This window comes from Triticum urartu, chromosome 6A (genome assembly GCF_056163025.1).
Source record: "Triticum urartu cultivar PI428250 chromosome 6A, HENAU_Tu73, whole genome shotgun sequence".
Taxonomy (NCBI): domain Eukaryota; kingdom Viridiplantae; phylum Streptophyta; class Magnoliopsida; order Poales; family Poaceae; genus Triticum; species Triticum urartu.
In genome coordinates this window covers 326,826,963-326,842,384 of record NC_141878.1, presented here as the reverse complement: position 1 = coordinate 326,842,384, position 15,422 = coordinate 326,826,963, and the positions used below count along the sequence as shown (strand labels likewise).

General features: G+C 45.7%; 1 protein-coding gene across 5 annotated transcripts in view; it reads left to right on the top strand.

The window, feature by feature from the left end:
• The window catches only part of LOC125512585 (lipase class 3 family protein), a 40,418-nt gene extending 26,582 nt beyond the window's left edge, over nt 1–13,836 (top strand). For 3 of the 5 annotated variants that reach the window (XM_048677676.2, XM_048677675.2, XM_048677678.2), the window contains 2 exons: nt 11,338–11,871; nt 13,411–13,836. In XM_048677676.2, coding sequence (XP_048533633.2) covers nt 11,338–11,871; nt 13,411–13,599 — 723 coding nt within the window. In that variant the 3' untranslated portion in view covers nt 13,600–13,836. The remainder of the gene's footprint in view (nt 1–11,337; nt 11,872–13,410) is intronic. The other 2 variants (XM_048677677.2, XM_048677679.2) reach the window with 2 other exon arrangements.
• The last annotated feature ends 1,586 nt before the right edge of the window (nt 13,837–15,422 follow it).

Below are 15,422 nucleotides of genomic sequence, written 5' to 3'. Positions count from 1 at the left end.
TGCTTTATTTTGTCAGTCAACTAACCCACCTGGTTTTATGGCAAAATAAAAACCTTAAAACCTCCCGGTAAGGCGCAGGGGGGGGGGGGGTCCCCTCCCGATCGGCTTCGATTTAGTACTTAGACTCATAATCCATGGACCCACATCATCTTGATGGCGATCTTTGGTAGGACCACTTAGAAACCCATTTAGGCTTCTCTTTGGTAGGACCACCTCATCTTGACTTGTTGTCACCTTCTCCTTCCGCTTGAAGCTTTGTGGATCATGATTGTAAAGCCCCAGGAGCGGCACTTTCCAGATCTAGAACCTTCACTAGCATCCGCATAGTATCGACCCAGGACGCCCACGAAACACAACGTGCATGTTACAACATACACACCATGTGGGTTGAACGGTAGGTATCACAACACATTTGCATAACAGATCCACAACAACATATATACACAACAACTCCGAAGATTCAAATTTAACAACGAACACAATATGAAGGTCTCATGACCAAGATACATCTCACGATGGAAGCAGCGGAATATACTTCAGGCAGGTAAAGCATAGCAAATGCCTTAAGAAGGCTTAAAGAAAAGCAAATGTCCTCCATATCCCTGCCTAGGCCACTGTCTGGGGGATAACCATAGCTAACGTCGTCCTTCACCAAGAGATTTACCTGCTCCCAAATGCTACTATCTAATTTGCAACATCTGGGTCAAAAGAGTAAATAAAGCAAGGTGAGTACTCAATTGTGCTCGCAAGACTTACATCAGATGTATGTACACATGCAACACTCATGGGAAAAGGGGTATATGGTTTCAAGCGGCAACAGGCATTAGCATCCTATGGAGACACGCTATAGCTTTCGTCTATCCAAGATGAGGTAAGAGAGCGTATACAAGGGAAAGGAGCGTTAGATCAACTACTCTACTCACCTATCTAACTGCGAACATAACACTGCCTTGCAATATTACAAGCAGGCATAGTCATGCTGAGAATGGAAGTAAAGGCAATATAAGGGTGATAATTATCAGGCCATGCAATGGATAGGTAAAGAAGGCTCACTACATCATCGTTATACTAATGCAAAAACAAGGGAGAAACCAATAGAATGTGTTGGGAATGGACAAGGAGGTTTTGCTTCCCTGGAAGCCATGCTTGGTACATTCTCAGACCTTGCATCGTTCCTCACAACATCTTCGGATCCTAACCGAGAAGAAGCAGAAACTCTAGGAAAGCGCAAAGGATGCATTTTACTACCACGTGGAAGATCGAGCATGCTCATGATATGCAATGCATGACATGGCAAGTGTTGATGCTTGAAAGATCCAATTCAATTATTAAACAAGTGAAGTGAAGTATGATTTGTAACTAAGATGCAATTGAACTAAACTCCACATTTAACTTAGGTGTTAACTTGTATCAGCTAAACAATTTTAAATGTGGTTAGCATGGCATATGATTGTGTTTCTGTTAAACTAAGGCTAGACTAGTCAAATTAAATGGAGTAGAACCACAAATATAGCACTTCCTAACAAACTCCATATTAAAAGAAAGGCTTTAATTATGGTTGAACCCTAAATGTAATTTTGGAAATGATTAACATGCCTCATAATGCTATATTAAAAATCTACACTTTTTTCTGGTCAAGTTGGATATATTCTACCTAATTTTGTAAGCTAGGGATAATTAGTTTGGAATTTATGAATATAAAAAAATCATTAATGTTATTTAAATGAATATATGAATTTAAAATGCTCAAACGTGAATGCAGATGACATATCTGAATTCTACACAGTTATTTATCAAAATAGACATATTATTTGCCTTATTCTGATTTAAAGAGAATTAAATATGAATTATAGAGAAGTTTATATGAGTTTCTGGAATTTATAATTCAAATCTATTTGAATTATAATTCCCAGAACAATTTACAGACCCAGAGACTAGCCGCAGAGACTGCCAGGTGGGGCCAAGGGTGTTATACTGTGCAGTGACACGGCAGGGGGGGCACGTGATTTTGTCATGCAAGTGTGGGCTAGCCCATGAGGCTGACCGGTGGAATAGGGGGGCCCACGTGCCAGGGCTATGGGTTTGATGATTTTTATCACCGAAGGGGTGCCGGCTAGAGTCACTAATGGGTGGGACCCATCCATGCCACGTAGGCAAGTCAGATGTGGCCCTAGGGCCCATGTGTCAGTGACTGCAAATAAATCAAAAGGGGGGGGGGGGGGAACACCTCGGCTAGGATTCGAACCAGCGGCGTCTCGCTCGACATGGTTAGGTTCTTCTGTAAGGAGGGACTCGAATCCATTTTATCTAATCGGCTCGGGCGGGACTTCACCGAGGCGAGCTAGCCCGCGGCTAACTCAATTGACCATAGGAGCAACGGTAAGGGCCTAGGTGATCTACGTGCTAGGTGGCATCGAATGGTGCAAACTACGCTACCAATCGTCGATGGATCGACGCCGCGGGAGACTGCTTGAGTGCTCGTGCGTGCATGGTGATAGAGCTCGAGTCTGAGCTTCGATCTGATGCCAGGAGGAAGCTACGTGTGCGTGCGGTATTCTCATCTTATGCTTCCAACTAGCAAAGTTAGAGTCATCAATGATAATTTCCCTCGCTAGATGCCATACTCTCCTTAGGCGGTAAAGCCAAAGCAATGAGTCAGCTTACCAAGGATTCATTAATGGAGGACTTTGATACGACTTGTAGGGCTGTTTAGTATAGTCTAGAGGAGGGGGGGGGGGTTGAATAAGACTAGAAGCAATGTGTGTATTGCCTAGCCCTTTCCATAAGTTCGGACTTTTGGTGGCGTTGGCTACTGCATGAAGCTTAACACATCGCTAATTGTTTTGAAGTCAGAACTATTTTGCTTTACGTGTAATACTTGGTTCTGAAACAGTGAAACATGCAACTGGTTGGGATTATTATCATAAAAATAAATTTTGGTTGTACTGTGCAAGGGAAAAGTACATTATTCTATCCTGTGTAAAACAATTGTTCCATCTTGTACTAACTTGTACCACTTGACAGATTTGGCAGTTGTAGTCGTTCTATCTTGTAGAAATTTCTGTCTTGGTGGCCTCTGGTTTATGTTTTTGTAAGAGCAATCACCAAATCAACTTTCATGTAATTAACTCTAGCTCTTATCCAGTGAGTTCTATCATGATTGATATATGGAGAGTTGTAGTAGGTATGTGATGTAGGGTAGAACCCTATGGCCCGATCTTTCACGATAGGAGCGGAATCCCGCGAAGAACACGAAGAACACGAGGAGGAAACACGAGGGGAAATCACAAAGGGGCACAAAGAGGAACACTCAAACCAACAAGATAGTCACACATGTGCTAGACCCTCGAATACATAGAACGATACACGAATCCACGGTCAACTAAGGACGATACAAAAGGGTAGCCGGTTCTTCTCCGAGAGGAGGTCTTGTATCCACAAGGGGATCTTCCCGTAGAGGGGTCTTGAATCCAAAGGGGATCTTCTCCGTAGAGGGGCCGCGGTCTCTCTTGTGGAGTAGATCCGATATGGATGAGCAATGCTCTATCTCTCAAATGAGCTAAAGCAATGCTAACCCTAGTACGGAGCTAAGGGACAAGTATATATAGTCCAAGGGGTAAGTTGGGGGATACATGGGGTGAAACCCCTTTCACTGTGCACAGGCAGGGCGGTAGTACCGGTCATGGGGCGGTTGTACCGCTGGATGCTCAGGTACGGGTTCCTGGAGGTGCTTCCGGATGTGCTCAGCGGTTGTACCGGTGCTTGGGGCGGTTGTACCGGTCAGGTGGCTGTTACGGGGATAAACCGGTGCTGCACCGGCCTTGCACCGCTCGATACAGAAGCTTGGCCGGTTGTTGGGCGGTGGTCGAGCGGTTGCACCGCTTGTGGGCCTTCAGCGGTAGTACCGCTTGGTGTGGGCGGTAGTACCGCTCGGGCTGTAGCAGCTGGCTCTCTTTCCCTTGCTCCCGCGCACACTTGGCCCTGGTCCTTAGGCTCTCCATGGTCTCCTCGGATGGACCTGAGTATGCATAAGGTCCACGCTTGAGGTAGCATCCATGTCTTACATGCGGAAAGGGAAGATTCGGAAAGGAGCGAGTTCACCTTGTGTCCAATGGTGTATACTTGAGGTCTCAACATGTGGGCACTAGGGGCTTGGGGAGAAGTCGTAGTGTACATGGGGATGATCATAGGATGCTCCGCATCATCCCCTCCCCCTTGGGAAAGATCCGACCTCGGATCGAAAACCAAATCACCATGGGAAAGAGATGGCTTCGCCGTGTAGAAGCGGATGTTCACCAAGTAGTCATCATCGTCAAGCTTGGAGTGGGCACTCTCCAATGTCGCACCGTCTAGTGATTCCTTCAAAATGAGCAAGGACAACAAACACTTGGAAAAATAAATGTGGTTAGCGTTAGTGCAAAACCAAGCATTCAAGAGGTGATTCACCAGACAAGTGTAGTCATCATGCAAAGCATATGGTGTGACAAAGGATTGTGACGTGGTATGTAAGCATATCAATCTAGAACAAGCAAAGAAATCATGGGGACAAGCATGTGAATGTGAGGTAGTGATGCAAATATGTGTGACAAGAGAAGAAGCATCTACCTCAAATTCATAGTAAGCATTCACAAAGTGCTCAATAAAAGGTCTATGGTAGGCATAGGAATCATTCATAACACCAAATAAAATGAAGTGTCTAAACACATGGGTCAAGTGCAAGACAATCCAAGCATAATGTGCATGGGGTGTAGTGAATATAGTGTGGCACTCAACACAATAGAAAGAGCAATTGTTCATCATGTGTGAGGCAATCAATTCAAGCATAGCAATCAAGTCGTGCAAGCTAGTAGTGCGAAGATGCAACATACTAGAGTAAATCATGGCAATCATGTCATGAGAGCAAATAATAGGCATAGGCAATGCACATGACATATCGCAAGCACGAACACAAAGCAAGATGAAATTATCATCATAGGCATGGGGTACAAAGCAAACATAGCAATAGCAAGCAATATCTCCACCAAGCTTGCAAATACACATACAAGTATGAGAATCAATCATCATGTGTAATGCAAAGCATGGGTCATGAATGTATGGCAAAAGCATAGTAATGAGCATATCATGCAAAGTGAACATGGCAAGATGGGCATAGAGTATGTAGTGGACAATAACCTATAGCCAAGTGAGGGTCATGTAGAAGAATTGCGCGAAGTCTTTGCGCGAAGAGAGCGATGGGAAAGACAATCCATGGGATCCCAAGTCATCGTTGCTCTCTAGAGCTCGTTTTGTCAACTCGTGGGATTGCGAGGTTGACAAGTATTCATGGGTACCTACATAAAAGAAACACAAACCAAAGAAATTGTGTGTGTGGTAAATGTACACATCATCCATCATGATGTGTATGTGCACGTGAGAGTTAGCACAAGATAAGCATCGCTCAAAGAAATTTGATGCATGATATAAGAACATGTCATCCATCATGAAAGAATAGTTATTGTGTATAACACGATGGGGATGCAAATTGAGCATACAAGTATAAGGATCATGCAATGGATGGGAGTTATCAAAATCTCTTAAAATGTATGAGGAAACTATGGGGGTCTCATGAGCAATATCGGAAACATCATATGGAGAAAATGGACAACATCCAAAACAATGCATATCCGAAGCTAGGTGATCATGGTATGGCATATGAGATAAAGGATGCAAAGGGAGCATATCAATATCATCACAAGAAAAACAAATGCCGATAACCATGGGCTTGTCATCTATGCCATATGTGCAAATTGGGTTTATGTTAATGGCATATGCATAGTCACTATGAAGAGATTGCAAATATGACATGTGATTGATCTCATGCATAGCATATGACAAATCAAGCGGATTGGCAAACATGATATGACCGAGAGAATTAGCACAAAAAATCCTATGTAACATGGCATCACAACTAAGAGACTCCACATGGCAATCATCATACTCATCATAAATGGGTAAATCATCGCATGGGGAAATCATACTAGCATGAAGCATGTCAATAGGGGGATCAACATCATGAAAGCAATCAATGTCAAGAATGTCCACTAGTGGGACTAGAGCATCACCGTCACCTATGTTACCGTTTTCATTCCACTCAAGTGGTGTAGGTGAGGTGGAAAAGACCAAATGGTGGTCATCTTCATCTTGATGGAACCATGTGGGGGGTGCATCATATTCCACCATGGCCATCGTCTTGTCCAAAGGTAGGACGTAGTCGTCGTGAATCGGCGCGTCATCATAGATGGGACCTAGCACCAAATGAGAAGACACAATAGAGGTAGAGGTCAAGTCGTTAGTGTTGAAAGTGGCCTCGCATGACCTATCAACTAACTCACTCTCTCTATGTGGTGGTTCACTCACTCCCTCCGAATAGGTGCACTCAAACTCACATATGGTGGAGTCACTCATCTCACTCAAGTGGTGGGGGTTGTGGCTCTCCTCACATGGGAATTGTGGCAACACATATATGGGGTTAGTGGTGAAGTCACTCTCACTCTCAATATGGTGGCACAAGTCACTCAAGTCATCATACGTCGCCGTGGTCGAAGGGAAAATTCCATGTTCAACCATCTCGTTGTCGTCACCGTGTATGAAGGCCGAAGATGGCACATCATCACTCTCGCCTCCTAAGATGGAAGCATCATCCTTGCTCGCCACCTTGTCGCTCGCCTTCAAAGCTTGGTCCTTGAGGGTCTCCGTAGTCGTACTCGTCGCCGCACCGTCTTGAAAAAGAGTCATGGAGGACTCGGCATCGTCAATGCCACAAAGAGGGATGGCGTCGAACTTGGGAGTATCATCTTGGAGCTCGTCGGGCTTGGACATCGTGGTGGTACTAGCCTCATGCTCGTTCTCATGGAGCTTGGTCGTCGCGAAGTGAGCTTGGGGTAGAGAAACTTTGGCTCTCATGAGTTCTTGTTCCGCCTTGAGAGCACCAATGTAGTTGTCGTCGAGGGACTTGTAGTTCTCGAGGAAAATCGTCTTGGAGATGTCGTTGTGCAATCCCATCATGAAGTGAAACTTCATCGAAATGGGGTCGTCCACGCCGGCTCGTCGCAAGGCAATCTTTATCTCCTTGAAGTACTCGTCGATGGACTTGTATCCTTGGATGGTGTTCTCCAATTGGCGTTGAAGTTGTTCCGTGTAGGTTGGAGGCACAAACTCTCGTCGCAAAGCTCTCTTCGTCTTGGGCCAACTCATGTCGTAGCTCTCCAAAGGTGTGTGAAGCCACCATGTGGACGCGTAGTCGTGGAAGTTCCTTGTGGCGCACTTCACTTGATCTTCGGGAGGGACTTGATGTAGCTTGAGGTAGTTGTCCATCAAACGCTCCCACTCGAGATACTCCTCGGGTTCTTGAGTCCCATAGAAAGGAATCGTGTGGTCGATGTCGAGGTCGTAGTAGCTCGTGGAAGTCGCGGACTTGAGCTTGGGGAGCTTCTCTTGAGCGTAGTCTTGAGGTGCTTGTTGGCGAAGATGCCATATATCCGAAGGCGAAGAGGCCTTGAAGTCGCTTGGTGAAGATGCCAAAGTGGTTGGTGTAGCCGTAGCTCCGTCTTGGTGGTGCTTGTCTTGCGGTCTTCTCTTGTGGTCATGAAGTTTGGACTTGGCATGAAGTAGGGCTTGTTGCGACTTGTAGGTAGGCGCATCTCGAGCATCTTCATGATGATGTTGTCGTTGTCGTGCTTGAGCTCGATGTAGATGTCGTTCATCGTCGTCGTGCACATGTTGCTTGGAGGTGACTTGTCCTTCATGACTATGTGGATCACGAACATGATGGTGGTCGCCATGGAGATGTGGACGTGGAAGACTTGCGCTTCTATTGCTTGGGCGCTCCGAAGAGGATCGATGTGATTGCCGCCGCCGTGAAGATGATGAAGGGGAAGTAGACTTGATCAAGGCCCGAATCTCCTCCATTCTTGCATCTTGCTCCTTCTTTTGTGCGGAAAGCTTGTTGTCGATGTAGTCTCTTTTCCTCGCTTCGGAGTGGCGAATGTCGATGGAGAGGTTCTCGATGCGCTCTCGCAATCTTGATTGTGCGCCTTGCATTTGTCGTTGTAGACCGAAGATTGACGCTTTGGTGATGTAGTTGTTCACGCTGTCGTTGTTGTCGAAGACCGAAGATGAAATGCCTTGCCTATCCATCACTCCAAGAGAAAAATGTGAGTGGTAGAAAGAGAAGAACGAATACCAAATGTACCTTGACCGAAGTTGAAGGTGGATCAATGATCACTCCAATGTGGAACAAGGAAATAGCACAATTGGTACCAATTCTTGTCGGTTTCTCACACCTACACAAATAAGGCTTATGGTGGAGCTCGGTGAGGACAGTGGCACAAAAATTTGATGTAAAATGTTAGCAAGAGTCAATAATGTTGAAAGAGATTCACAAATTCGCAAGTGTAACAAGTAGACCAATAGCAATATGGGTGGCACACGGAAACACACACACGGATAGATAAATGGGGTCGTGCAACCAAGGATGAGCACAAAATGTGGAATCCACGGAAAACGCTCGTGTTGCACAACTCAAGAGAGACGCTAGCACGATTGCTCAATAGGCGGATACGACACTTGTGCACAACCTATAAGATGCAAAATGTATGAACTTCTATCCCAAGTATGCTATATATGTATGGCTCCCGGTGTTATGATCCAAGATGATCTTATATGACAATGTGGTATGATGCTATGGCACTTGCTTACAAGCTCTTTGTTCACTCTTTTACTTAAAAGCTTATTCTCTTCTTTTTTTGATATGTATGGCCACTTTGCGAAATGCACAAACCAAGATAGCTATTGTGTATATATGCGGGAACAAACTTGTGGCACAAAGGATGATATGATACCCAGATGATACCGATATGGTATGGTATGTATGTAATGGAAGGTGTAGACCACTAATGTGCACAAGTAACGTTGCTGGCAATACTCAAAGGCTAGTCTCGATAGGCAAGTAACGCAAAATGGGCTAGGGGTTATCAATGCAATGGCAAGGGAATATACAATGGAGGGGTACCACGATACCAAGATGATATGGAGGTTACCGTCCGCGGTGATGATGAGTGGCGGTGATCTTGATGACGATACCAAGATGATGGAGACTCGTCCCTAAGTAGCCGAAACACCTTAGGAAACGGGAAAATCGTGAACTCAAAATATCAAATGTCAAATGGTGGTAGCGGGAATGCGGTGGTGATTTTGTGGAAGCTCAATGGAATTGCGGAATGGCAATGATGGGTTGTGAGTACGCAATGCGGAAGTCGAGGGTAAGGTGGTGGACTATACACGGTGTCGGAGTTGGGAGCACGGTCCCTAAGTAGCCGAAACACCTTAGGAGACACAACTCACAACACAAGCAAAATTGGGTTAAGTTGGGTGGTCGGAGTGTATAGTGGTCAAGCCTATGCGGAAGTGGTGGTGGTGGTTGATGAAGAAGCGACCGTCCCTAAGTAGCCTAGACACCTTAGGAGACTCAAATCACTCCTCAAGCAACCACTAATGTGATGGGGAACAAAATTGGTTAGGTTGCGGAAGGCTATGGTGGTGTAGCGGATGATGTGGTGGAAGCCCTAGGCAAAGATGCCAAAGTTCCAAAAATTTGATGGAGTCAAATGGTGTTGAAACCTATGTATAAGGATGGAGGATGTCAATAGCTACTCAACGAGCTAAAGAACGCGAAAATCGGACTCCGGATGTGAAAGTTATGGTCAAAACTGTCAATCAGCCGAGGCTGAAACTGGGAGGGGCGGTTGTACCGCTCCTGAAGCGTCCTGGGGTTCCAGTTTTAGCTGGCAGAAGTATCAGGTTATGGGGGAGCGGTTGTACCGCCTCGGGGGCCGGTTGTACCGCTGGTGTCGGGAAAAATTCTCAGATCTGGATCGGGGATGAACTTGGGGCGGAAATGGATGATCTCGGGGGCAAAATTTGATGGATTTCGTGGATGGAAGGTGGAGAAACTTGGGGAGATGCTAGATCCACTTGAAACCAAGCAAATCCATGGATCAAAATCAACAAAACATCATCAAACCAACAAATCACAAAAAAATTTGGGGCTATTTTTGGTGGGGATTTTCGAAATTGGGAAAGAACACAACAAAATTAGGCTAGAAAACAACGAGGGGAGGCTCCGAAATCGTGATCAACCTTGCTCATGATACCAAGATGATGGTATCAAGAGACAAGCTGGCTCTAATCCAAGATGATGTAGGGTAGAACCCTATGGCCCGATCTTTCACGATAGGAGCGGAATCCCGCGAAGAACACGAAGAACACGAGGAGGAAACACGAGGAGAAATCACAAAGGGGCACAAAGAGGAACACTCAAACCAACAAGATAGTCACACATGTGCTAGACCCTCGAATACATAGAACGATACACGAATCCACGGTCAACTAAGGACGATACAAAAGGGTAGCCGGTTCTTCTCCGAGAGGAGGTCTTGTATCCACAAGGGGATCTTCCCGTAGAGGGGTCTTGAATCCAAAGGGGATCTTCTCCGTAGAGGGGCCGCGGTCTCTCTCGTGGAGTAGATCCGATATGGATGAGCAATGCTCTATCTCTCAAATGAGCTAAACCAATGCTAACCCTAGTACGGAGCTAAGGGACAAGTATATATAGTCCAAGGGGTAAGTTGGGGGATACATGGGGTGAAACCCCTTTCACTGTGCACAGGCAGGGCGGTAGTACCGGTCATGGGGGCGGTTGTACCGCTGGATGCTCAGGTACTGGTTCCTGGAGGTGCTTCCGGATGTGCTCAGCGGTTGTACCGGTGCTTGGGGCGGTTGTACCGGTCAGGTGGCTGTTACGGGGATAAACCGGTGCTGCACCGGCCTTCCACCGCTCGATACAGAAGCTTGGCCGGTTGTTGGGCGGTGGTCGAGCGGTTGCACCGCTTGTGGGCCTTCAGCGTAAGTACCGCTTGGTGTGGGCGGTAGTACCGCTCGGGCTGTAGCAGCTGGCTCTCCTTCCCTTGCTCCCGCGTACACTTGGCCTTGGTCCTTAGGCTCTCCATGGTCTCCTCGGATGGACCTGAGTATGCATAAGGTCCGCGCTTGAGGTAGCATCCATGTCTTACATGCGGAAAGGGAAGATTCGGAAAGGAGCGAGTTCACCTTGTGTCCAGTGGTGTATACTTGAGGTCTCAACATGTGGGCACTAGGGGCTTGGGGAGAAGTCGTAGTGTACATGGGGATGATCATAGGATGCTCCGCATCAGTATGATAGTGGTTTCATGTCTTCTACGCCATGATTATTGAACCCCAGAGTGTACATAATTAAACCATTACGAACTTTTGTTCTAACAGGACCTACCTTTAGAAGTTAGGCGCTTCAAAGAAGAACTGCAGTTAGGAATGCATGATCTCAGCAGGAAGACTGACCTAATTATTGTTGTGCATAACCTAGCACATCATATTCCGCAGTATTACCAGTCCAACTCTTCTGAACCTCAGCCAGCTCTTTCACTTCTTTTGGATGAAGCCAAGGTTCTTTGTGTTCCCTGGATTCTTGCAATAACCAACAAATTTGCTGTCAGCGCGCATGAACAGAACACATTAATCAGTTCAGCTATGGAAGCATATAAAGCTTCTCCTGATAACACCAAGGTTGTCAACTCTTCTCCATTTGTAATGCCAAGTGCTAAGAATAGTCTGCATCCCATCAGTTCTACCAGTGGCGATTTGGAGGAGGATTCTTTCGGCAGAGCCGCTTTTCACCCAGTAAACTTTGCGTTGTCACCATTTCATAGGAAGGACATTGTTATGCATGTGGAGGGTGTTTCTGCCCTTCAACAGCATCTACATCAAGTGATTGTGAGTAATGAAGAACCAGCTTTTGAGGTACGTCTCTTTTGTTGCATGTTTATGTTTAGGCGAAATGGGGAAACAAACATAATTCCACATGAACAAGGCAGAAATTACCAGGCTTGATAGTGAGGTGAGTGCAATACTATACTCCCTCCAATCCGTATTACTTGTCTTAGATTTGTCTAGATACACCGTATCTAGATAAATATAAGACAAGTATGGATCGGAGGGAGTACCAAATGCATCTTATCTGTCTCAAGGGTTGAGCTTTTTAAATTTATCTGGCAGCAAACAAGTTCTTCCTTTAAAATCCAATAGCACATTGGCCTGATTTGACCACATGAAAAATTTCCGAGTGAATTGCAGAAAACCACCACATTGAAGTGTAGTGTTGCAGAAAAGACTCTTCTACGAATTTGTGCCAGAAAACACTGATTTTTGTCCTAATCATTTGCAGAAACCACCTAACCTTCTGTTCGGGCATTTTAACCTCTATTATGACATGTGGGTCCTGCATTTGATGACGTGGCATAATGTTTCGTGGTAGACGCCGTTAGACTGTCATTTTTCCAAAAAGAACCTTCCTCCCAATCCCTCCCCTACCCGATCCAGATCGCCACCGGGCTTCCCTCCTCGCGCCAGCTGATGTCATCGCCGGCGGCGTGCGTGCAGGGACATGGCGAAGTGTGCCAGAGAGCGACGCCGGGGACGTGGAGCAGCTGCTCCGGCTGGGCCACTGGACCTCGTGCTACTCCGCCGCGAGCAGGTCATCCGGGAGCGGCGGCGGGGCTTGTCTACGCAGCCGCCCGGTGTGGCGACCTGCCGGAGCTGCAGCATGCCTGCGCCCTCCTCGCCGTGCCGGAGCTGCAGGACGCCCGCGCCCTCCTCGCCGCCAAGTTCGGTAGGGGCTTCACGTCCACCGCGGCAGAGCTGCAGCGCCGTGCCTCGGGACCAGCCTCTAGCACCCTTCCTCGGCGTCCATGGCAGCAGGCTCGCCTGCGCCTTGAGGATGCCCTTGCGCCGCGGCGGTGCCCTCTGCTCCCGTTCCTGGCGACGATACCCATCACCCATGGCCGTTGTACTGCTGTTTTGCTGCTCTGCTCGGCTGCTGGGTCAGCCCAAATCCATGGAGGGAGTTGATTGCTTTTTGGTTTTTGATTGAAGGGTGTCCCTGTAAAACTACAGGGACTGATTTGTAAATCCAGAAAATCCCTCATCTAACATCGTCTACCATGAAACGTTGTGCCACGTCATCAAATGTGGGACCCACATGTCATAATAGAGGTTAAAATGCACAAACAGAAGGTTAGGTGGTTTCGGCAAATGGTTAGGACAGAAATCAGTGTTTTCTGGCACAAATTCGTAGAAGAGTCTTTTTTGCAACACTACACTTCAATGTGGTGGTTTTCTGCAATTCACTCAAAATTTTCCAGTATGCCATAGGATGAAAATCTAATACGAGGGTAGCTCTCGACGATGTGTTCGTATGCAACAAGAATCATCACCTCATTTTGGAGTGCATTATGTATATTTCTTACTGGCTGTAACTCTGAACACCGCATGCTTGAACAGGAGCTTGCTCGTGAGAAATTGTCCCTGGAGCTTGCAAGAGAGAAGGCGGTGTCTCGTCAAGCAAAGCAGAACACACGAAAAAGAGATGGATCTGTCACAGCTGCTGCAGTAGGTGCATCACTTGGTGCAGGCCTGGGGATTGTAATGGCTGTAATAATGGGAGCTGCATCAGCCCTGCGGAAGCCGTGATGCATTTAATTCGGTTGTTTTATTAACGTATAGTTGTATTTCGTGCACTTGTTATTGAAGAACGCCTAGTAGACGGCACTAGTGTAAGAGCATCTACAACCAGGATTGCCTAATTTTGATCCCCAAACATCCGCAGATGAACCCGGTCACTCGTTTGGGCCTACATTTATGTATACATGCAACCATGTCCGTTACATCCTTTCTAAATTATCCGGTTAAATGCATGTGAATGGTGGAGATGAAGAGGGAAAGATAAAAGAAAAAAAGAAAAAGAAAAAGTGATTCAGGATGGGTCGCATCCTACTTGAAAGGCTGCCCGGGCATGCCTGAACATCCCTGTATTTGGTGTGGATATGGGGATTTGCGGACAACCTGATCATATAGGGATAAAATGGGGGTTCGGTTGGGTGGCTTTTTTCCCCTCTCTCCCGTCTGGACAGTGACGGGATGCGATTGGGCTCTTTGATAGGACATTTGAGGAGTCCGGTTGTAGATGCTCTAAACAAGGGAGATAATCGCTCCAATTCAAAATAATTGAAGTTTTAGATTTGTTCTATCGGCATCTCCAACACTAGCCCTCAAAATGGACATTGTTTGTCCATACACTGGATATGGCCATCTAACCCCGTCCTTTAAATGTTTGCTTTGTTAATTTTTCTTTCCGCAACACTCAAAATGATACTCCATTTGTTTCAAAATAAATGTCGTGGTTCTAGCATATCAAATCTTTGATGAGTGAAAATATTTAAATGTGGGAAACTTTATTTTTGCCACTCTAGCTTTTGCCCATTTTTGCTTATGCCACTCTAGAATTAGATATATCATTTTTGCCACTTTTAGCTTCTGACAATACATTACAAATGCCATTTCGTGGCAAAAGCAATAATTTTTCATTTCACTTTTGCCACTTCAGATTTTGACAATGTATCATAATTGCCACTCTAAAATTATTGTTTTTGCCATGGAATGACAATTGTGATGTATTGTCAAAAACTAAGAGTGGCAAAAGTGAAATGTCAAATTCTAGAGTGGCAAAAGCAAAGTGGTCAAAAGCTAGAGTGACAAAAACTGTTTTCCCGCTAAGTTTTAAAATAAAATAGTTGAAACATAAATTCAACTCGTATATATGTTCTAGTTGTCCCCTAATCGACCACAAATGCTTAATCAAATCTTCATTGAATTGCCCATGTTCTTAAATTCGAGATCTTCGACATCATCTTCATCTTCAACCTTCATGATCATGTTGTGCATGATCACATAATATGTCATCACTTGTTGGGTTTTCGGATCCCATAATTTAGTAGGTTCACGAACAACTGCAAAACAGGTTTGGAGCACTTCAAATGTTCTCTCCACATCCTTTCTAGTTCCTTTTGGGCAAAGTGAGCTCTTTTTTGATCAACTGGATTAGAAATGGTCTTTAGGAAGGTCACTCATGGAGGATAGATATATAATGCACTCATGTGAATTGACAGTATAGTTGCACGAAGGAGCTTATCCTTCAGTCAACCTAACAACCAATGAAGACTGCTGCAACACATTGATGTCATTGTGAGACCCGAGCATGCTAAAGAAATCATGTCAAATCCAGAGGTTTTATGATGCAATTGTTTCAAGCATGATGGTGGGCTTCTTAACATGGCCCTGATACCTTGTAGAGCTTTTGGGCTATTTTTCCATCCTCATGCTTAGAGTGTCATGAGCCTTCAATGTCCGCGACAGTTGGTTCTCTCAAGTATTGAGGTCCAAACATCTCGACCACCCCAACAGCAAATCTAACCATGGCGTCTCATATCCTCTCAGACATTCAAAGGTACTCGTTG